General features: G+C 52.2%; 1 protein-coding gene across 1 annotated transcript; it reads left to right on the top strand.

The window, feature by feature from the left end:
* Positions 1–4,552: 4,552 nt before the first annotated feature.
* Positions 4,553–10,029, top strand: OPTC (opticin; the record flags this gene model as incomplete). Its single annotated transcript, XM_082615182.1, has 6 exons — positions 4,553–4,783; positions 5,528–5,663; positions 7,189–7,347; positions 8,049–8,251; positions 9,269–9,364; positions 9,859–10,029. The coding sequence occupies 6 exons, from the start codon at positions 4,553–4,555 to the stop codon at positions 10,027–10,029; spliced, it is 996 nt and encodes a 331-aa protein (XP_082471308.1).
* Between the last annotated feature and the right edge of the window lie 12,025 nt (positions 10,030–22,054).

Raw genomic sequence — 22,054 nt, 5'->3', positions numbered from 1 at the left:
CCCTGCCCCCTGAATTCCTGCTTCAGTTCAATTCAGCAAGTTTTCAGCATATATCAACCATGTGCAAGGTTCCCAGCTAAGAATTCAAGGATAAGTAATATATACCCCATACCACTGAGGAATTCATAAAGGGAAAAATCCATGAATTAGTAATTGCATGTCTTATGTGTCTGCAATAATGTTGGGTACAGAAAGCATAGTAGAGAAGGCCTCTACTTCTGCCTGGGAGAAACCAGAATGGCCCCTATCATTTGAGCTGGATCTTAAGGTTTTAATCAGATTTTGCCAGGTGGGAGAAGGAGGAAAAAGCACATAAACAGGAAAGAAGAGAAGCAGCATGAGAAAAAGATTGGACGACATGGAGTCTACCCTGTATGAGGTGTGTGTGTGTGTGTGTGTGTGTGTGTGCCTGAGAGAGGAAATGAGTTCCAGTCATGGAGTTATGTAGCTACAAGCCCTCAGCAGGGAATAGACCCTTGCTGTCCAAAAAGCAGGAGGGTTCCTGAAACTTCCACCCCTGCCTCTCTCTCTGCCCACGAACAGGGAAGCAACAGGGTCAGCTGGCCAGACTTCTGTCCCCAGGGCCTGCCACCTCTGTTCCATCATCATGCCTCCTGCTTCTCCTAATGAGATTCGGATTAGACCAGCTCCCGCACCTCCCGCCACCTTTTCCGGGCTCTCTGGGAGCTGAGCTGCCTGGGACAACAGCATGATCGTTAGACGGTTCCCACGTAGGTCACACACACACACACACACACACACACACACACACACACACACACATCCCATGGACCCTCCCTGAAATCCATGGTAACCAGAGTGTGTGCCGGTGTGTTTGTGAAACCGAGAGCAGAAGCTGGGACAGGGTCTAAGACGTGCAGCCTAAATCAGAAGGTGCTCCTTTGGGGTTCCGGGGGAGGGGGCTGGGGGAGGGTGCGGAGGAGGGGAGCCGGCTCATGCGTGGCGTGACCGCAAATCTGGCCAAGCTGGCCGAGTGCGTGGGAGAAGACCGATTGCAGGGGCCACAGCGATAGAGCCCAGAGAGCAGGAGGGCTGGCGGGTGTGCGTCACCGAGAAAGCGGGGAAGGAGAGTGGGAGCAGAGAGCAGGGGGGAATGAACGAACAGTCACATCTGCATTCTTCGCAAGGAATAAGTGGTGTGGGGTGGGGAGGGGTGAGGCCCAGGCTGACTGGGGGGCGGGGCGGGGGCGCTGGTTTCTGGCTGCAGTGCGTAGGCTGTAGAGAGAAAGTAGAGGACAGCCCGCCGCATATGCATTCTGCTTCCTGGGCACCTTCCTGGCTCCAGGGGCTCTCTCCCTACACCAGCAGAGCCCTGCGTGTCTCTCCACACGTGGGGGGCTGTCTGGGGCACAGGAACAAGTGTTGCTCTGGTGACAAGGTTCTTGAGCTGGGGAAGCCCCCTCCACACCAGCTGGTGCCCAGGAGCACTGCAGGCTGAGCACTGCCCCTGGGGCCCAGGAGCACCGCAGGCTGAGCACTGCCCCTTCACCTGTTGTGCCAGGGCAGAGATGAGTTCTGCCAAGGCCATCTCTTCTGAGGACACGGAGACACATGGCCTCAGGACCTCAGGGGTGAGGCAAAGAAGGGGAGGGTCATATGAATGAAGGAGAACTCTCTGGCCTGAGAATCAGGAAATCTAGGACCTGGCCCTGGCTCTGTGTGACCTTGGGCAAGTCACCTCACCTTGCTGGGCCTCAGTTTCCCCACATGCACTATGAAAGGTTTGGATTAAATGATCCTAAGGAGAACCATGCAGCTGGGATTTGGTATCTGGTTAGTGGGAGGAAGTAGGGAGGAGCATCACCTATGAACCTGGGCAAACATGTATGCAGGCTGGCAGACTCCTGGGGACAATGTCTTAGCCCCTTACCCGTGCCTTCAGCAAGGACTTGCCCTGCAGCAACCTAAGGCACCAGGGAAAGGAGAGTCTCTCCTGACACATACATCTTTGGTAGGGGACCATGGAGTGGGGGTGATTCTCCTCATCCCCCTGAGGACCCCACACAGTGCCTCTTGGTGTTTATGAAAGGGAAGTCTTTTTCTAGGGCCCAATCTTATAGATTGGGAGAACTTCCTATATCTTCCTGCCCATCATCGTCAGAGAGCTTGAAGTTGGCTATCAAATCCTGCTCCGTCCCCCATTCACCTTCTCTTTGAATCTCTTTCCCTGTGGTGATCTTTGTTCAGTTATGGTCCTGTATTAGAGGTCCAGGTGGTGGGTAGTGGTGCTGGTCGGAGTACCTCAGCTGAGCCTCTTTTAATCTTTGGATTCCATCTATGAAACCAAAGCCTTATCACTCTCTGGCTGGAGAAAAAAGCTGGAAAGCCAAGCCCCATCCTTCCACGTACCCCCACTGCTGCCTCCTCTTCTTGGAGAGTACAGAATCTGAGGGGTCGGTCTCCCCTCAGGAGGTGGGAACCACCTGCCCCCTCAGAGACGGTGGGCCAGAAAAAGAGAGACGTAGCAGACAGAGAAAGAGAGGAAAAGATGATGGGAGGTGGGGAGGGGTGCGTATAGGGGGCTGAGAGTAGAAGAGGTGGAGGGAGGGAGAAAAAAATTCTTTCAAACCAAGCAAAGGAGTGGGATGAGGGACCCGCTGAGGAAAGAGGAGAAGAAACAGCTGGACGTCAGGAAAAAGAGAAGTCTGATTGGCTACATGCCTGCCTTGGCTGGCTCCCCTGCCCTCCCCAGGCGACAGTCTATCCAGACCCCTCCGTGGGTCATGACTTCTCCATCAGAGTCTCCACCTCTCTGGAAGCTGTGAGCCTCCATTTGGAACCAAAAGAGTCTACAGGGGTAAGCTTCAAGGCTTTGAGGTGTTGGGCCCGTTGGTATGCAAAAGAGGGAGAGTGCTTGTGGGGAGGAGGGCATGGGTGCAGTGGGGTTGGGTGTCTGGGTTGAGACAGGGGATTGAGGTTGGAGGGAGGGAGTAAACTGTCTTAGGGCTTTAGCTTGGAGATTTTTTTGATTATATAATTTGGTTTGGAGTAACGTATGGGAGGTAAGATGAAGAGACACCTCTTGCTAGGATGGGGGCTTTACCCCCTTGCCCAGCAAAAATTAAGAAAGGGAGCGTGCTCGCTTTGGCAGCACACATACTAAAATTGGAACGCTACAGAGAAGATTAGCATGGCCCGTGCACAAGGGTGACACGCAAATTCATGAAGCTTTCCATATATATATATATATATATTTTTTTTTTTTTTTTTTTTTTTTTTGCTGCATTGAGTCTTCGTTGCTGCGCGCAGGCTTTCTCTAGTTGTGGTGAGCAGGGGCTGCTCTTCGTTGCAGTGCGCGGGCTTCTCATTGCGGTGGCTTCTCCTGTTGTGGAGCACGGGCTCTAGGTGCATGGGCTTCAGTAGTTTCAGCACGCTGGCTCGGCAGTTGTGGCGCACGGGCTTAGTCGCTCCGCGGCATGTGGGATCTTCCCGGACCAGGGCTCGAACCCGTGTGCCCTGCATTGGCAGGCAGATTCTTAACCACTGTGCCACCATGGGAGCCCCATATTTTTTATAATTGAGTCACTGTGCTGTACAGCAGAGATTGGCACAGCATTGTAAATCTATACTTCAATTTTTAAAAATGAAGAAAAAAACGAGGGAGAGTCTACTAGAGACTTGTGTAGCTGGCTTTGGGGAGAGCTGCATTATCAGAAATACATTGGGTACCTCACACCCACACTGCACACATTCCTTGACCCATCTGTGCATATGTGGATGAACTTGCATGAACATTTGAATTCACCTGTACACAGAAACCTAAGGAATTTTCCAGGTGTGTACAACCAAACACAAAGAGCTCTTTTGTTTCCATAATCATTTGTTTCTAAAAAGCTGCATTTATAAATAGATTTTAAAACTAACATGCTTTTTTACACTGTAATCAATTTTTAAGCCTATGTTCTCTAAATGGACTAGTCATTCCTGGAACTAGGCATGCCTTCTTTATTTCTGTGCCCCCAGAGACAAATCCAGTGCCTGGGACTATTAAGATATCTCATAAATGTTTGTCAAGCAAAGGCATGAATGAATGAATGATCTTTTTAAAAACCACAGGATTCCTTAATGGTGAAGTTTCTCTAAATCTAGTTTAGTGGCTAATGGTTGTACTCTGAGTGGGTGGTTGTATAAAAGAACATCTGTGTAAATTCACAAGTGTGTGCCTAGTTAGTAGGGAGGTATGTAGACAAGGGGACATGCATGAGTGTGTCTGTGTTGAGATAAGTAAATGAGCCTTTGCCAGGTGCCTGCACATTCCTGAGTGAGTGAATATCAGTGTGTGGTTGAGCATGTGAAGAGACTGAAGTGGCGAGCAGTGAGGGGGGCTGGCAGGAGATATCCCCCTAGATGTAGCCCCAGCCTTGAAGGAGCCTGCACATGCAATGAAGACACTAAGTGTGTGACAAATGGCTTAAGAGTCTGCAAGTGTTGGGGTGGGAAGTGGGGTGAGTTTGTGGGCTATTCCCCCAGGACTGGATACCTAAGTGATTCGGCCCCATTCTCATCCCATCCCCCACCTGCCAGGACTTCCATGAAGCTCCTGGCCTTACTCAGCCTGCTGGCCCTGATGCTGCAGGAAGCAAGGACAGCATCTCTCCCAAAGACGGAGAGGGAGAGGGAAGGAGACCAGCCGCACGGGGAAAGTGATTCTTATGCAGTTCTGCCTCTGGAGGACTATGTCCTGAGCCTGGACAACTACGATCAGGTCATTGACCTGAGCAACTATGATGAACTCACAGACGACAGGGACCAGCTCCCCAAGGTGAGGGGCATGCAGCAGACCCATTGCATTCCCTGCAAGAAACTGGGAGCCTGAGGCCTGGTCCCTCTCTACCTGTTCCATAATGCAGGTATCTCAAGCCTCCAACTTTCTCTAGGAGGTGGAAATTCTTGTCCCTCCACAGGAACTTGTCATTTAGATAATACTAAGAAAGAGGACACAACACTTCAAGTTCTTTGTCTGTTTGTAGTAAATCTTGTGGGACTTCCCTTAGAAGTCATACATCCCTCCTTCCCTCTGCCTTCAAGACCATAAGGTGTATCTCACTGGGACAACAGCAATGTCCTCACATTCTCCCTTGAAAAAAGGAATGTTACAACCTGTCTTTTCTTAGACTATCTTCAGTTCTGAAGTTCTTTTCTCAGTCCTTTCTGGCCTTTGCAGGGACTGATCTGAAGCCTGCACTCATCTGCTGTCTGACCTTGGTCTGTGCGGGCAAGGGAAAAGCCCAGCCTCGGGGGTCTGGAGATGTGGTTCTGGCTCTGCCACCAGATGGCCCCTTGAGCTCAGTCCCTCCCCTATCTGGACCTCAGTTTCCTCATCCATGTCATAATGAGGGACCAGATGCTCAGAAGGTCCTTGCCTTGCTCACTCTTTCAACCATCCCTCCCTCGTTCTCCACAGTGACTCTTTGCAAGCTTGAAATTGGTTGCTGATGTTCCCAGAATCTAAAGTGAAGTCCCTCTCAGTCCCTCAAAGCTGGCTTACTGTATACTGTGTCTCCAGGTTAAAGGGACCAGCCTGGCTTCTCCAACCAGGACAAGTTTCACTCAGAGCACAAAGGCTCCAAGGACACCCCCTTCAAACCCCACAATGGCCAGGCCTACGACGCTGGGCCTGCTGGTTTCCCTGACCAACCATGGTAAGTTCACAGGCACAGGTCTCAATAGCCACAGGTCATGGGCCGGCAGCCATGACCCAGCACCAGGGGTACCAAAGAGGAGTGCAGTCAGAGCTACGGAGTGGAGGATCAGGGAGAGAAGGGGAAACAGCTGCAGGGGAGAAAAAAACAAAAAACAAAGGGAGAGTCTGGCTGTTCCTAATGCTTCTTCCTGAGTGCACAAACTGGATAGGAAGCAAAGAAATGCAAGAACTCCGCTGTGCCTAGAAAAGCCACCTACCTTAATTAATAGCATTGCTGGGGGAGCAGGTTGAGTGGTAATTAGATTAGTGACAATTAAAGGCCTGTAGAGAAGAATAAATAACTTTGTGGCTGTCATTTGGCATGGGGGCAAATGAAGCAGTCATACTGCTTTTCAGCTTGAATTCCCTCGTTAGCAGCTTTTCCCTCTCCTTGAGGCCCTCCTGGAGACTCTGAGATGCTGGCATACCCGCCGGTAGGGGGTTGGCACTCTGCTGGGGATCAGAACTGAGGCAGAGGAGGACGCAGTTAACTCCTGACTTGCTTGCTCTCGGTCCCTGTTCTCCTCTTGAGATGTTTGCCTTGGGTGGGTATAGGGTAATGGGGCATCTGTAGAGAAAACACTTCTGTCAGGAATCCATGACCTCCCAGGCTTAAAGAGACCATAAAGGGCCTCAGCTGGACCTGCCATTCAAGGCCTGGGGATAAGTACACTGTCTGGTCACGACTGGTGAAGAAGAGCTATCTCTTAATCTTGGGTCTGTGTCACTACCAACAGAGTTCCCCCTTGAGCTGGACGAGCAGTGATCTCCAGTAATCTCTGTCCTTTCTCATAACAAGGGATGGAAACCTCCTGCAGTATTCAGTAAAACCTTCCCAACTTTGTAAAGCCAGTCTGAGCTCAATGGCCTGGCCTAAGTCTCATGACCACTGGTCATGGACTGAGAACAGGGGAGGGATGTTTTCCAATAGAAAACTGAGATGCTGATAACCATAAGAAGGGGAAGTGAATCCTGGGCAGGCAGTGTACACTCCACCTTGGCTCTATTATGCTTTTTGGAGCCACACAGAAATGTCTAACTCCTCGCCCACAAGGCAGATGGCAGAGCCGGCAGCCATTGGCCATTCCACTGAATCTGGCTTTATTTCATCTTCATTGCACCTTTCAGGACCAGAGAGGAGCCCTATGGAAAAGAGACTGATAGATGTCCTAGAAACACCCACATAGGCCCAGAAAAACCTACACAGGACCAGGATCTGATAAAGGCACTAATGGGCTTGGATTGTAACGGGTAATAACTGAGGGTGGATCTGCTTCTCTTAGGTCAAGGGCTGAGTGCCAGGCTGGCAGCGGCCCACAGCACTCCTGGGTACATTGTGACAGTCGGTCTGGGCAGCAACCCAAGAAGACACAGACAACCACGGCTCAGACACTCCCTGGGGCCGGGGCTATTGGTCCCAGAGGCTGAAGGGAGTCTGACTGAGGAGGGGGGTCTCCCTTTGTTCTGTCTTCCACCTGGGCCAGGCCTGCCAACCTGTCTGATCTGCGTGTGCCTTGGTTCCTCTGTGTACTGTGATGACGCTGACCTAGAGGACATCCCTCCTCTTCCCCAGACAACCGCTTACCTGTACGCCCGCTTCAACCGTATCAGCCGAATTCGGGCTGGAGACTTCAAAGGGCTGAGTATGTAATGTCCAGGCAACAGAAAAGAGTGGGTGGGCAGAGGGAACCCCCAGGGTCCTTTCCCTTGCCACCCAGCCACATTGAACAGTCACCAGACCAAGTGCCTTTCCCTGTTGGCTTTCAGTCTCTCCAGCTATCAAACAGAAATAGCCCCAGTCTCTTTAATTCCTTTCCTTGAAGATTTTTAGATGGCAGAAGTGACCTGTTCTAGTATGTTCTCCCCGAAGCTATGGGAAGCAGGGGAGGAGAAGGTATGATCAAGCCTACGTTTTCAGGCTGTCCCAGTAACTGTAGCTCTCTGCCATCCTGGCCTCCGGACAAGACCGTGGTAACTCTTGTCTCTAATCCAGATTCTCCCACTAATTACTGACAGCCTTCCTGGGCCTCATTGTTCTTTTGTGTAAACTAACGGGTAGAAGTGGGATGGATCCAGGGATTCCTGAGCCTGTTGGGTCTTACCCTCAAAAAGCTTCTTCCAAGCCAATCCACATAGGACAGAACTCCAGGGAAAGGTATAACAGAATCTGAGGGCTTTTCCAGGTTTATAAAGTGATTCCTTCTGGTTTGGACCTGGTGCAGGTGGAGAGCTGGCTAGCATCTCCTATCCTGAGAGGCAGGGAGCAGGGCACAGGCAGCTCCAGCAGGAGCGAGGGAAGATGGTGTGTCCCTCACCTCTCTGTGTTCTTCCCTGCACCTCTTAGCGAGACTGAAGAGGATCGACCTCTCGAGCAATGTCATCTCCTCCATCGATGACGACGCCCTCCTCCTGCTGCCTGCTCTGCAGGATCTGATCCTCCCTGAGAACAAGCTGGCAGTGCTACCCATGCTGCCCACTGGCATTGAGGTCCTGGACGTCCGCCTGAACCGGCTCCAGAGCGCAGGGATACAGCCTGAAGCCTTCAGGGTGAGCCAGGGCCTTAAGTCCCCCATCTGCCACCTGCCACCACACACACACACACACACACCCCCATGGCCCTCACGGGATATCTCTGCTCCAACCCTGTTCTGGGGCGTGAAAATCAAACCCCATTTTCCTCATCTAAACCATCATCTGCTCCCCCTCTCCCTCTGTGGGGCACCTGGTCTCTCGGCTTCTTTCTGTGCAACTGCCCAGTCACCTCCCTGTGCACCAACATCCTCGCACACTCAGTTTCTGCTCCCCTAAGACTTTGACTTACATGTGACTGGACTTGCAGTGGTACTGGCTCCAGTTCTCTCTCTACATATTCTTTTATTTCCCAAACCCATCACTAACTGACTAATCACTGTCTTTCTAGGAGCAAGTTCTCAAGAGAGAAAATCTGGTCACTGGCTGGCCAGTTTTGATGGGAAGGGCTAAACACATGGCACAAATATGGCCCCCTGGGCTGCCCACTCAGCAGGGCCAGGAAGAGTCCTGGGACAGTTCCAGCGAGGAGATGAAGAGGGGTGTGGATGAGATTGACACCCCATCTCTGTCACACTCACATATGCAATTTGCTTCCATTGTGCCTGTGGCTTTCATTACACTAGTCCGAGTATTTCCCGACCATGCTCTCCATAGCTGCTCCAGATTTAGCATCTGGAGACTTTTCACTTGGGAAAGTCCCTTCTGATAGCAGAGATGCTGAGGCTGGGCTGAAATGTCCTGCGTCCTGCCTCCCACCCACCCCTGCCCCTTGCCTGCTCTTCCCAGAGTCCCCGCTGACACTGCCGAGTGCCTTCCCACTCCCCGAGCTGCTGGCGCCTCAGTGATAGCAGCTTTTCCTTCTGCATCCAGTGGGAGGAAATGGGCCTCCCCCACAGCACCCAGTGTGGACCCTGGCACCTGGCTGAGGCCCAGGAGACCCTGAGTGAGCGAACGGGGTCACATCAGGCACCCATCACTGCCAATGGCCCCACAGCACCCACCAGCCTCCCGCACCCTTTGCCTCCTCCCCAGGCGCTGGAGAAGCTGCAGTTCCTCTACCTGGCCGATAACCTGCTGGACTCCATCCCCAGGTCCCTGCCCCTGAGCCTGCGCTCACTACACCTGCAGGTGAGCTGCCTCCCCAAGAGCAAGAGCATTGAACAGCACAGAAAGTGGGGGTCAGATTGCAGGGAGCCCGCCCCCTTAGGCAGCAGTGGGTCTACGTCACTGAGAGCTCACTGGAGACAAGGATTGGTAGGTCTTGTTCAGACCACTGTCCACAGACTCAGTTTGATTGCTTCCCCTTCCCACTCTTTGAAACACTTCCCCTCCATGTCCTTATCCCATCTCACCCAGTTGCTTGTTCCTTTTCCCCCTTCCCTTACCCTCTGTCTCCCGTCTTGCCTTCATCCCTCTCAATCTGCCCTCTCTCTCCATCTGTCCTCAATGGGTCTCCTCTCCTCTTTCCTTGTATGGGGCGTTGGCTTTCTGTGCCTCGGTTTCTCCAGTTGTAAAGGGGAGGCGAGCTGGTAGGGAGAGCGGACTGAGCCTGCCTTCAGTGCGGCCTGAGGGCAGAATCTCCAGGCGGAGGAGGCTTGCAGCTGTCAGTGTGTTCTTTCCAGAATAACATGATAAAGACCATGCAGAGGGACACCTTCTGTGACGCTGAGAAGCACAAGCACACCCGGAGGCAGCTGGAAGACATCCGCCTGGACGGCAATCCCATCAACCTGAGCCTCTTCCCCAGTGCCTACTTCTGTCTGCCTCGGCTCCCCACAGGCCGCTTCACCTAGCTCACCCCTTCCACGGCTCCCAAGTAAGAGCCCTTGGAGGACCACCAAGGGCACGGGCCTCCTGGGCCATAGGGCCCGATCCCTGTCAGTGGTCTTTCATCCAGGCACTAAGCATCCTCAAGATCCAATTACAAAACTCCAGACACACCCCTCCCCCAACCCACACACGGAAATCTCCTCCAGGAGCCAGATTTGTATTTCTCCATCCTCTTTCCTGAGCACCTTATGGCTCCTGGCTCAGAGAACAGCGACGTCTGCAGCAAAACTCTTTCCCATATCCCCCATCCCTCCTACCCGTACAGAATGCCAAGAAAATCATGTAAGAGGAAGAGGAGGAACAGAAAGAGAAGGAGGAAGTGGGGAGAAGCAGTGGCGTGCTGGAGCCAGCTCTTACTACTAGGCTTGCAAGAACCGATTATTAAAATTTCCCAGAATTTTGCAAGCCAGGTGTTAAATACAGCCATTATTAAAAACTAAATTACATAAACTCACAATTAAATATATTACGTTGAAAACAAATGTACTAAATACTCAAACTCATCACCTCCCAATTATTTTACTATGTTTTACTATTAACCATGTTCTCGAACTTTTTTACGTCCATGGTACGTGTGTGGTGGAACTACTATATAATGACATGCTGCTACTGCCCATCTCTTCCCAACTCTGCTTTCAGTGACATCACATTGGTAGTTTGAAATTGGCCATGGTGGGAGTACTTATACCACGCACATCGGTAAACACTACACATTAGGATGTTTTTGAGAAAGAGAGAGAGCCTGTTGTGAAGCATTTGCCAGCACACCACTGAGGAAAAAGAAGAGCTATTTAAACTACCCCTCCCCCTACTTCCAGGCCACCCCACTGGGGGTAGGGTGGGGTTTCTGTGGGGCTTTTAAAATTTTCTTACTTTTCCTATGCCAGGGCTTCCTGTTACATTTGGAGGGAGCCATTCATAAGGATGGAGAACTGACATGAATCTTCATCTGGATGCCTCCTTGTAGCGCTTACCTATTCCTGGCTCAGTGACTAGCTTCTGAGCGCGGATGGCTCAGCCAGCTGGTTCCTAGCCATGCTCTCTCGATGTTTAACCACGAGAGGGCAGCCTTGTGCAAAGATAAATAAATAAATATAGCAATTACTCACCTGCAACTTTCTTGGATCCTGGGCTGGGCCTGCTGTACTGGGCGAATGGGAGGAAGGGCAGCTATGATCTAGCCAACTTGCCCCTTGAATTATAATGGGAGGAGAGGTGTCATCTTTCTCCTTTTTATAAGGACATGTTGGGCAAGGGGGGGTGTAATAGATGGGTGCTTGGCATCAGGTGTTGACTGGGGCATAGAAGAAGGGTGAGGCCGGCAATTCATGTATTCATTCAGCAAGGATTTTATTGAGCACCTACCTGCTATGTGCAGATGGTATGCAATAGACATACTCCTTTTCTTCATGGAGCTTAAAGTCAAGTGTGGAAGACATATGTGAAACAAATAATCACACAAATAACCACACTATTCAACTCATGATAAATACTGTAAAAGGAATATACAAAACGTTATGAGAACTTACAGGAGGGGGACACAGTTTAAGGGTCCAGGAGACCTTGAAGAATCAATGTCTAAGCTGAAAGCTGAAGGAATAGGAGTTAGCCAAGGCAACCACTCGAGGCCCCAGGTGATCCCGAAGTCTGGATGAACAGGTGTGTCTTGGGGCCCACCTGGAAGGGAACCCATTCATCTGCCTCCCCCACCACTGTCTAGACCTCTCAAAGTACTGTGGATGCTCAGGACAGTCCTGTAAGCAGGCCAGTCAGGGATCATTATACACATTCTTCAGATGAAGAAATTGAGAACTAGAGAAGACTCCACACACAGGCTGCAAACTAGGAGTGGGAAGTCTCAAAGGCGGTGAGAGGGGCCTGGTGCAGTTGCTGCTGTGTCCACCCTCCCTCTCCCCAAGGACCCAAGGATTCCAGGACCCAGCAGGCTCCCTCTCTGTCTGTCTGTCTCTCTCTCTGTTTCTGTCTCTCTCTTGCTCTCTCTCTCTCTCTCACGTGCACGCTCTCTCTCATTCCCCAGTCCCATCCTCTTCCATATCCCACTTTATCTGATTATGACCAGGCCTAGGCATGCAACAGTTGGAAACCTCAAGATCCACAAGTGCAAGAAACCCTGATTTGAAACAAGCCAATGAAAAAAACAGAAGAAATTTTCCAGAACTGGGGCTCCCGTGTGCTAGAAGCCACATCATACCCATATGCCCCAAGGTTAATATGTGCTAAATACAGAAAGTCATCTGACCCCTGTTCTATTGTGGGAGAAGGGGACTCACAATTTCTGGACTCCTGGAATTTGCCAGACACTGTATGAGAAGTTTTTATGCACATCAACTCACTTACTCCCAACCACCACTCTAGATAGTAGAGATGTTTATCTCCACACTGTGGATGAGAAAACAAGTTCATGAAAGGGAGGTACCCAAATTCACACAGCTAACAAGTGGCAGAGCCAGGAGTCAAACCCAGGTCCCTCTAAGCATAGGTTATGGAGTCTGGCTCCCACAGCACACTTCAATGTAGGCACTACTTTCAAGGCCAGCCAAGGTAGGCAGGTTCCTTTCCTGAGGCCATGGCTGCTGTGCTGGGTAGGATTTCCCCAAGGGCCTGCTGCCTTTGCAGCTCTCTCCTAACTAATGCCCCATTTTTGGCTAGGGAAACCCAAGGAATAGAAAGAACGCCCTTGTTGGCCGCCTCCCTGAAGAAATTATAAATAGTGCATCTGTCCCATGATCCAGGGAGTGGGGAAGGAAGAGAAATCCAAGTGGCTCCCAGCAGCTCTTATATCTTGACTGAAGGAGCTGGGGCTCTTCTCAGGGACCTAAAGAAGTTAGGGTCGGACACCTGGCAAGGGAAAGAGAGAGCACCTCTTTATCCAGACTGAGGGTCTCCTGTCTGGTGGAAAGGTAAAGACGGGTGTGAACCAGCCCTGCGGAAAAAAGGGAGAGCAGAGAGGAGTGGGCTGTGGGGGTCCAGTCAGGTGGGGAAGGAGCCTCACTGCTGATGCAGCGGGCAGTGCTAGGTGGGATTTAAATCCACCTCTCCAAAGAGCCAGTCTTTTCTAGCCTCACTCATCCAGGTCCTTAATGGCACTCAGCACCTGTGCTCCACCTTGGCAACCTTGGTGAGGACCCTTGCTCTTGGGTGGCTCCCTGGTGGCCCTCCTGCCAGCCCCGAGCAAAGGGGAGCACCCCCCCACCCCGTTGCACCCCATGGCCTCAGGATGGTTCTAGCTCCAGGCAGGCGCCCTGACCAGTTCTGTGACTTTGTGGGAGGGGGCAAAGAGGCCAGGGTAAGTTTGCAGTGACTGCCCGTCCACCTGCCCATCCTCAGCTCCACAGCCAGGCCCAGGGCAGGAAGAGGCTGGTAGGGAATGTAGGGAAGGAGGGGCTGCTGGAGGGGCTGGAGCTAAATCCATTCAGGAGCCAGGGAGTGTTTCCTCGCCCTGACCTTGCCTTGCTGCTTCCTTTTCCCTTTAATTTCCTCCCTGAATAATAATCTCTTATGCTTATGCTGTAAATTTTCACTTTACAGATCTCTTTGATATACGGGATTGAATTTATGGTCCCAATAACTCTGCAGACGGTATTATTATCTCTACTTTACAGATAGAAAATGGGAGGCTAAGTGATTTGTTCAAGAGAAAGTTGACTTAACGTACAGAAGCACAAGGGAGATGGGGGGAGACAACCATCATTTCTTGGGAATTCCTGCAAGAGAAATGGAAATCCCGTCACCAGCTGCTGGAGCAATGGATTAGTATCCCCCTCCCCAATCCCCAAGAGCTCTTTGAAAAGCAAGGAACAGCGAGAGCATCTCTCAGAATGGCAAAATGCGTGCCACCCACAGGGCTGTGGGCCTGCATCCTGATGGTGCACAGGAGGTAACGAGGAGAAGGCAGCTTCTGTGAATCTCAGCTCAGGAAAACCCCAGGACTCAAGGACACACTGCCCCCCATCTCTGCCCCCACCCCAGCAGGCGCATGGACAGCCCAGCACCCACACGCCCCCATCTGTGTCCTTCTTGCTTCCGGCCAGAAGGAGGGAGGCAGACAGACAGGAGGTGCACGAGGCTCTGCCCTGCCCCCTCCACTGTCTGGATCTCTCGGCTTTCTCTTTCCTCCTGCCTGCCCCTCCCCTCTCCCCCACACTAGACACCAACTCAATTTGGCCTCTCCTCTCTTTCAAGGTCATCTTTCTCAGCTGGGCCAGCTTCACATCCCCCGGCAGCCAACATCTCACCATCCCACAGACCTCCCTCCTGTGGTTGCCAGCAGCTTAAAGGAGGGTCTCCATGAGGAGGGGGGATGCTGGCTTCTTTCCCCACGGCTCCCATGTCTCCCTTCTCCTCCAAGAGTGACAAAGCAGCCAGGGGACCACCTCCTTCCTGTCTCACTGCACAACCCCCCGAACTCAGACCTCCTTCTTATCTTCAGACCAGCCTGTTCATCCCTACCAGGCGTGGCCAAACCTGTGGCCGGGACATGCATGTGCACACTGTCCAGTACGTGCATGCAGAACGCGCTACATCTGCTCTCTTCTTTCCTCCCCTCTGCAATCTGGTTCCCTTCCCATACCCACTGCTGTGCCCCAGGCACCGGAGCAAACAGTTCTTAGCCTTTTCCTGGCACTGCTGGTCCCAGCCCCATTGCCCTGAATCCTCGTCTCTGGTGTGTATCTAACACACAGTTCACACACAGGAGGAAACGCAAAGTGTTCTCTGCTGCAGCCACCTGCAAAGGAACCACAATTCAGGGAGCGAGCAACTGGAGTAAGAGTCCAGAGCCCTGAGTCTGACCACCTGAGGCCCTGACTTGCTGTGCAGCATGCGGCAAAAGTCATGCCAGCACCACACTCTGCCTGCCTTCCACTTGGGGCCCCTCAGCCTACTTCTGTGGCTCAGAGCGTAAAGAAGCCTGGTGGGCGTGGTGTATCTCCCCACCCCCATTACTTTTCTAGTCTAAGAACAAAGACCAAACCCTCCCCCACTATTCCCAGTAGCACAGGCCAACGTAGACAGAGACACCTAATGGTAAAGGAGAACAAAGGAAAACAAAGGGGAATAAGGACAGAAAATACACACCACACAGAATGTGTCTGGCCCCCAACTCAAGGTTTCTGATCCCAGATCAACTGCACTTTGACCCAAAAACTGGCTTAGCTGCAGGCCTTCCTGAGCCCCTCTCTGGTCCTGCAGAAGAGGAAACAATCCAAGCTCTCCTCCCACTTAGGCCCAGGAACCTGGGACAGGGACATCCATCCTGACCCCTCTCGACACAAGAGGCAACAGCTCTTGAATCACACGTTGCCCATGGTCAGTGTCCACCCACCTAGGATAACCATTCATCAAAGGATAACCGAAACGCAGTCTCAGGAGAGGTGTTTCCCTCCCCCAGAGGGGACCCTGCATCCAAGGACAGGCTCCTGGAGCCCAGTGCCTAAAAGGAGAGCAGCACCCCTCTTGGGGATCTAAGAAATCCCCATGGAGCCATGTCCTGGGAGACAGGCATGATGGTAGGTTTGAACCTTGGGGACAAGTGATAGCAGGTGAGACTGTGACCTTCGGGAAAGTGCTGGGGGATGGGGGAGGTGGGGATTGGCATGGGCAGAGGAGAGGTGGGACCCTAGTCATGCATGAAAAATGCCAGGCTAGAGAGATGCCCACAGGCCCCAGGCCCAGAACGCTCTGCAAAGTAGGAAGGTGTTAAGCAGTTACACAGATGTTTCAAGCTAAAACACCCAGCAGAGGAGAAAAAAAAAAAAAAAATGTAGTCTGTAGGAATTCAAGTCTTCCAGATCATCTGTATAGTTGGGTTAAAGTCACCTTGCCCAGGCAGATGCTGGTACCCCTTTGAACAAGTCAGTCTGAAAATATGGTCCATTTTAAAGTCAGCAGATCAGAACATCATCCCTGCAGAGATTATGGGAGGTAGCGAAAGATGGGAAGAAATTCAGTATTCCAAAGGCCTTGAGATTGCTCACAGACCTTCAGTCCAAGCCCCTGTGTCCAGGCAGGTCTTTACCTAGTGCAGGTAAAACCTCCCCTGGTTTTCAGTAAGAGCCAGAGGTCCAAGCTGCAGAAGGCTACCCAGCCACCATTTGCAGGACACCGTTGCCTGGCCTTGGCGAGCCCTTTGCATTGCACGCATGGTTACATTTAATCCCCATAGAAGCTTGATGAAGTGAGCACTGCCCCAATTTTATAGAAGAACCCCAAGAGGTTAAGTTCCTTGTCCAAGGTCAAGGAGTTCCTTGTCCAAGTTATGCAGCAAGTAAGAGGCAAGTTTGAATGGAAATTCAAACTTGGCCTGACTGCAAAACCCTCTAGCCCTCTTGGATTGGTGCTGGATGCCTGACATTCCTGGTAAATCATGGGTCACCTCATGCTTCCCATAGGAACCTTGCATATGGAACACACCCAATAAACACCATGCGGCCAGCTCCATGGTGTCGTGGTCCGAATGCAGGCTGGAAAAGAACTGTCAGACATAAGGCAGAACGTAAAGAAGATAGACTCTATTAGAGGGAAGGTCGCTGCCAGAACAGCAGGCCGACTTCCTAGGAGTCTGGGAGAATCGAGCCCCGAACATGTGCTATTGATCAGTTTTTATAGCCAGAAAACAAAGGAGTGTTCCGAGGTGAAAATTTCGTTTACTGATCTGTCGAGGCACATATACCTTCCTTCTATAGGGTGGGAGTGGGACAGGGCATATGCCTTTCCTTATTTGGGACAGGTCCCAGTTGCCCAGGTGGGCGTCCCCCAGGTGGGCTCAGGAATTTCATAACCATAGCAATATGGTGGGGAGGGCGATTAAGAGTCCAGTAGGGGGTGTGACGCTGACACTTTTTCAGGCAGGGTCATCCTTTGTCCTTGAAGCACCATTGTCCTTGGAGCACCGCACATGGCATGGGGAGGGAGGCAGACTTCTGCAGAAATCTGACCTTAAATAGCTCCTTTTCTGTCACCTCCTTACCCCAGTGGTGGTACCCGCACACCTGGATTTCTCCTTCAAGCCTTTCCAGTCTAGATCTCCCTTCCCACACCACCCCCCTTCCTACCCATTGTCTCTGAGCCCAACTTCTTGGCTCCTGATCTTCTATTCACCGATTTCTTCCCGCTTCTTTCACCCTGAATACAATAGGCTCCTTCCCGTGTGTTGGTAAACAGAATCACAACAGTCCGAGGGCGGTGTGTTCCAGACCAGGTTTCAGCTCCTCAAGGAGCCCCTCATGCCACAGTCTCTTCCTGATGGGGACAGAACATCCTAGAGAGGTGGCCTGGCCTGGCCCCTGCCCCGCCTCTCTGCCCCTGCCATTCTTGCACATCGCAGCTTAGGGGACAAGCAGTACAGCGCCAAATGTACTGCCTCTATTTTTCCTCAGAGCCCAGGAATTGCTCTCTCAGCTCCTGCCTGGAATACTGGAAGAAGAATGGGAAGGGGAAAGTGTTTGTTTGTTTGTAGCCATCACCAAGCAAGTTCCTACCACCCCACACCCAGGCTGAGATCTGGTGGGTGAGGGAATGGTGTTTTCCAAGTAACCTCCATGACAGCCGGCGAAGAAGCAGCAATAAACATGGCAGAGACATCAACACTGGAGAAGGGAGACACAACCACCTGAACAGAGCAGGCGGCCACGGCTCCTCCATCACAGAGAATGATGGGGATCCCCTAATTCTTGACTCACATGGATCCTGAGCCTCAGTTTTCTGAGCAGGCTGGAGAAGGGGCATCTGAGTCTGCAAGGGCTCATAAACCAAGAGATTCACATAGAACAAGGCCCTCCCTCAACCGTCACCATCTCCAGTGTCCTTCATTGATTCTTTGAACAAGTCTTTATTAGGTACCAAGCATCAGGGACATTATAATAAATAGACGGACAAGGTCCCTGTTCTCAGTGGGGGAGGCAGGCAGTAATGGAATAAGCAAACAACCAGATCAACAATATAATTCAGACACATGCAGCAAAATGAAGGTGATGTCACAGAGACTGGTGATAGCACCTGCAACATTAGAAAGGGTAATTAAGGAAAGCCTCTTGGAGGTGGTGATGGTTGAGCTTGGACTTTCATGACAAGAAGGCAGCAGCCATTCCAAATATGAGGGGAATGCTCTCCAGGCAGAAGGGAGAGAAGAAGCAAAGGCCCTGAGCAGAAACAAGCAGATTTAAAGAGGAGAGAGGAGACCCATGCAAGCAGCCAGAGCTGCTTCCCCCTACCAGGGTGTGAGGTAGGGGGAAGCAGCAGGCCCTGAACATGAAGGTCTTGCAGGATTTTACTGGAAATGCGATGGGTCCTTTTCCGAGGAACTCAAACACCCTTACCTGCTTGTCTCTCTGTTAGTGATGCTAAAAACACAAGGAAGGAGGGGAAGGAAGCGTGATTCACTGGCGATGACATTGACCAGAGCCAGTATAACGTTTTAGGGAGGAAGGATCTGTTGCTTGGCTACCAGGCCTGGGGAAGGTCATGGGTGGAAATGAGCAACAGAAGTGGAGCAAAAAGAGAGACACCAGGGGAGGGTGTCTAGGGGAGGGTTGAGAGCAGGAAACCTCAGTGGGCTGGAGCTTAAAGAGCGAAGGGGGCATGAGCAGCTCCCAGGTGCTGTGGCACTTTGAATAGAGGGGAACAGAATTTGTTTGTTTGTTTGTTTTGCAGTACGCAGGCCTCTCACTGCTGTGGCCTCTCCCGTTGCGGAGCACAGGCTCGGGACGCGCAGGCTCAGCGGCCATGGCTCACAGGCCCAGCCGCTCCGTGGCATGTGGGACCCTCCCGGACCGGGGCATGAACCCGTGTCCCCTGCATCAGCAGGAGGACTCTCAACCACTGCACCACCAGGGAAGCCCAAGGGAACAGAGTATTTTACGGAAGTTTGGTTGGCTTTCACACAGTGTAATTTCCCCTTGGTTATCCTCTCAAGAAGACCTTGTGTTAAGAGCTTCACTATGTCCCAAAGCTTTAAGAGTCTGATGTCAGCTCCTTTTGGACAAGTCTAGAGACTTGAAGTGGGCCTCAGGAGAGGCCCAGTGCTCAGGGCACTGTTGAGATTGGAACACAGGTGAAAAGGGCTCCTGCTGGGACACTCGCCTCAGTCAAGTCACTTCTCTGTTCCCTTCCTCTGGCCATGAGAGGACTGACTTAGATGATCTCTAAGGTGCGAGCAGTCTGGGACTCCAAGATGCCACAAGTCCTTTCGTTTCCTTAACAGAGACTTGAGAAGATGGGGCTTAGATCCTCCTGACCTCCAGAGAAGGTTGTCTCACCCCTGCAGCAGGCTGTCCTGCTGCCCTTAGTGCCAAGAGGGGACAGTTTTAGGGGCACACCTGCTCCCTGACCGCCACACACTGCTCAGGCCCAGCCTTCTCCAAGGAACTGACCTCCTTCAGGGACAGGGACTCCTGGAAGCTTTCATCAGCGACTGTCTTTCGATGCCAGGACTGGGTTGGGTGCAGCCCCGAGCAAGGTAGACCATGTCAACAACTCCTCAAGGAAGGTGGCTATGACCTCAGTGGGTGAGATACCCCCTGGGGAGCAGAAGCGCCTCTTCACCTTCTGGAGAGGCTCTGGGGTGACCTGTGACCCTGGCAGAGCCAAGTGTTCAGGCCCTCTCTCCTCCTCACCCTGCTGCTTCAGGGCCAAGCAGAGTCTCCAGACCCTGGTCAGCCCTCTCCTTCCTGGCTCCTTCCTGGCTCCTTCCTGGCTCCTTCCTTCTAGCTTGGCTGCAGGAACCCGGACATAGCTGCTTTAGCAGGCTGCCTGCTTTCTTCAGCACGGCAAGTCCTTCCTGCAGAACCTGCAGCGCTTTCTACCACCTTAGTAACCAGCACACGTACCCAGCGCTCTTCCTCTCCTCCCCTCCCCTCCTCCCCTGCCTTCTGCCTCTTTCCTCCTTTCTCTCTCTCTCTCACTCTGTCTCTCCCCCACCCCCTTCCTTTACCTTCTCCTGCTTCCTTCCCACCCCTCAGAGCCATTGCCACCTCCTGGGAAACTGAGAGGGTTTATCATCAAATCAGGCTTTGTCATAAGGAAAACAGGTTTATTTTCCTCACTTTGCGAAGGTGCTGACAGGAGCAGGTAGGTAAAGGGTGTTTTGTATATTCAAAGCCTCCATCTGTCCGTCCCCCACACTCCCTCACCCCCACCCCCATGGCTGAATCTGGCACTGTTTTCTCATTTTCCTCAAAGGCTGCTCCTCTGACCTGCCTCTTGGGTCCCCCATTCTCTTAATCCTCACCTGTGAGCCTTTGCCCACAGGACCCATCCACTGCTAACCATTCCTTCATTCAGGTCATTTCACTCATTCAGCAATTTAGAGTCAATGCTTTTATGTGCTAGGGACTTCGGGTGCTGTGGATATGAGATACCGGGGGTGGAGGGGGGTGGTGCATGGATACATGAATAAACCGTTAAAGTACAAAGCAGTAACCGTGGCAGCAGTGGTGGCACACAGCACCAAGGTGGGGCAGAGACCATGGAAGGCGGAAGGTGTACTGAAGGAGAAGATAGTGATGCCAGAGCAGGAAGCCTGAGGCCAAGTGGGATCATGGGATCAAGGGCTGGAGGGGGGGTGGGAGGTGATGCGTTACAGGCCTGTACCCAGGGCACGCGGTGGTGCTGAGCATGGTGATTCTGGAGCAGACGTTGTGAGCAGAGGAAGCAGGGGCAGGAGAGGCTTATGAAAGGAGCCCCTGCTGGGTGGCACGTGGGGGATCAGAAGGGTCAGCCTGGTATCTCAGAAGTTCTGTGAAAGGCAGTTTTGAGGGGGACAAGCCTGGAGTCTGGGGGAGGGAGACTGGTTAGAAGGCCAACGTCATGAGAGTCAGAAGTGAGTTCTGGGACTTCCCTGGTGACGCAGTGGATAGGACTCTGTGCTCCCAGTGCAGGGGTCCTGGGCTCGATCCCTGGGCATGGGAACTTGATCCCACATGCATGCCGCAACCAAGAGTTCACATGCCACAACTAAGGAGCCTATGTGCCACAACTAAGGAGGCTATGTGCCACAACTAATGAGGCCGCCTGCCGCAACTAAGACCCAGCACAACCAAATAGAATAGAATAGAATAGGGTAATAAAATAAAATGAAGTGAGTTCTGAGGTGAGAACAGTGGTGGGACAGGAGAAGTCCCAGGAGCCATTAAAGGAAGAGCCTGCAATAGTTATGGGGAGTGGGACTCTCCAGCAGAGGGGCAGCTGAATCCAGGAGAGGGTATGAGATGGATTACTAAGCACATGAGCCGTGAGAAAGGCAGCCAGGGGGCAGAGAGCACTGCCCAATGGGAGGAGCCCCAGGCCAGGTGGGTGTGCAGACAAAAGAGAAGCCAGAGAGGTGAGAGCAGCAGGAGAGACTGGCAACCCAGAAGGGAAGAAAAGAGATGGAGGGTAAAGTGGGAGGTAGTCGGGTCAGGCTTCACTCAGAGCAGAGTATCACTAACAGCTAACACCCTGTTCAACGTGGAAGTGACGTTGGCCCTGGTGACCCCTGTGTGGGCAGTCTGAGCTCACTGCTGCCTCTCCCCTCACCTCTGGGGTCTTCCTGGAGACAACCACTCTTCATTCTGCCACCCCATTATCAATCACAGTGACTGCTGGTATTGAGCACCAAGTGGCAGTCCACCCCTCTATGGGCTATGTAGCGTATGGGAGAAGCACAGCCCTCATGCTCAGAGAGCCCCCAGTCTATTGCGGGAGCACGTGCACAAAATCTCCATCCATTAAAAAAGCAGCCAACAAGGGACTTCCCTGGTGGTGCAGTGGTTAAGAATCTGCCCGTCAATGCAGGGGACACGGGTTCGAGCCCTGGTCCTGGAAGATTCCACATGCCTTGGAGCAACTAAGCCTGTGCACCACAACTACTGAGCCTGCCCCCTAGAACCCACGGGCCATAACGACCGAGCCTGTGCACCACAACTACTGAAGCCCGCGTGCCTAGAGCCCATGCTCCGCAACAAGAGAAGCCACCACAATGAGAAGCCCATG

Source organism: Mesoplodon mirus (assembly GCF_964341445.2).
Source record: "Mesoplodon mirus genome assembly, chromosome: 3".
Lineage (NCBI taxonomy): Eukaryota > Metazoa > Chordata > Mammalia > Artiodactyla > Ziphiidae > Mesoplodon > Mesoplodon mirus.
Note: the sequence above shows the minus strand (reverse complement) of the source record. Positions and strands in the feature narration are given on the sequence as shown.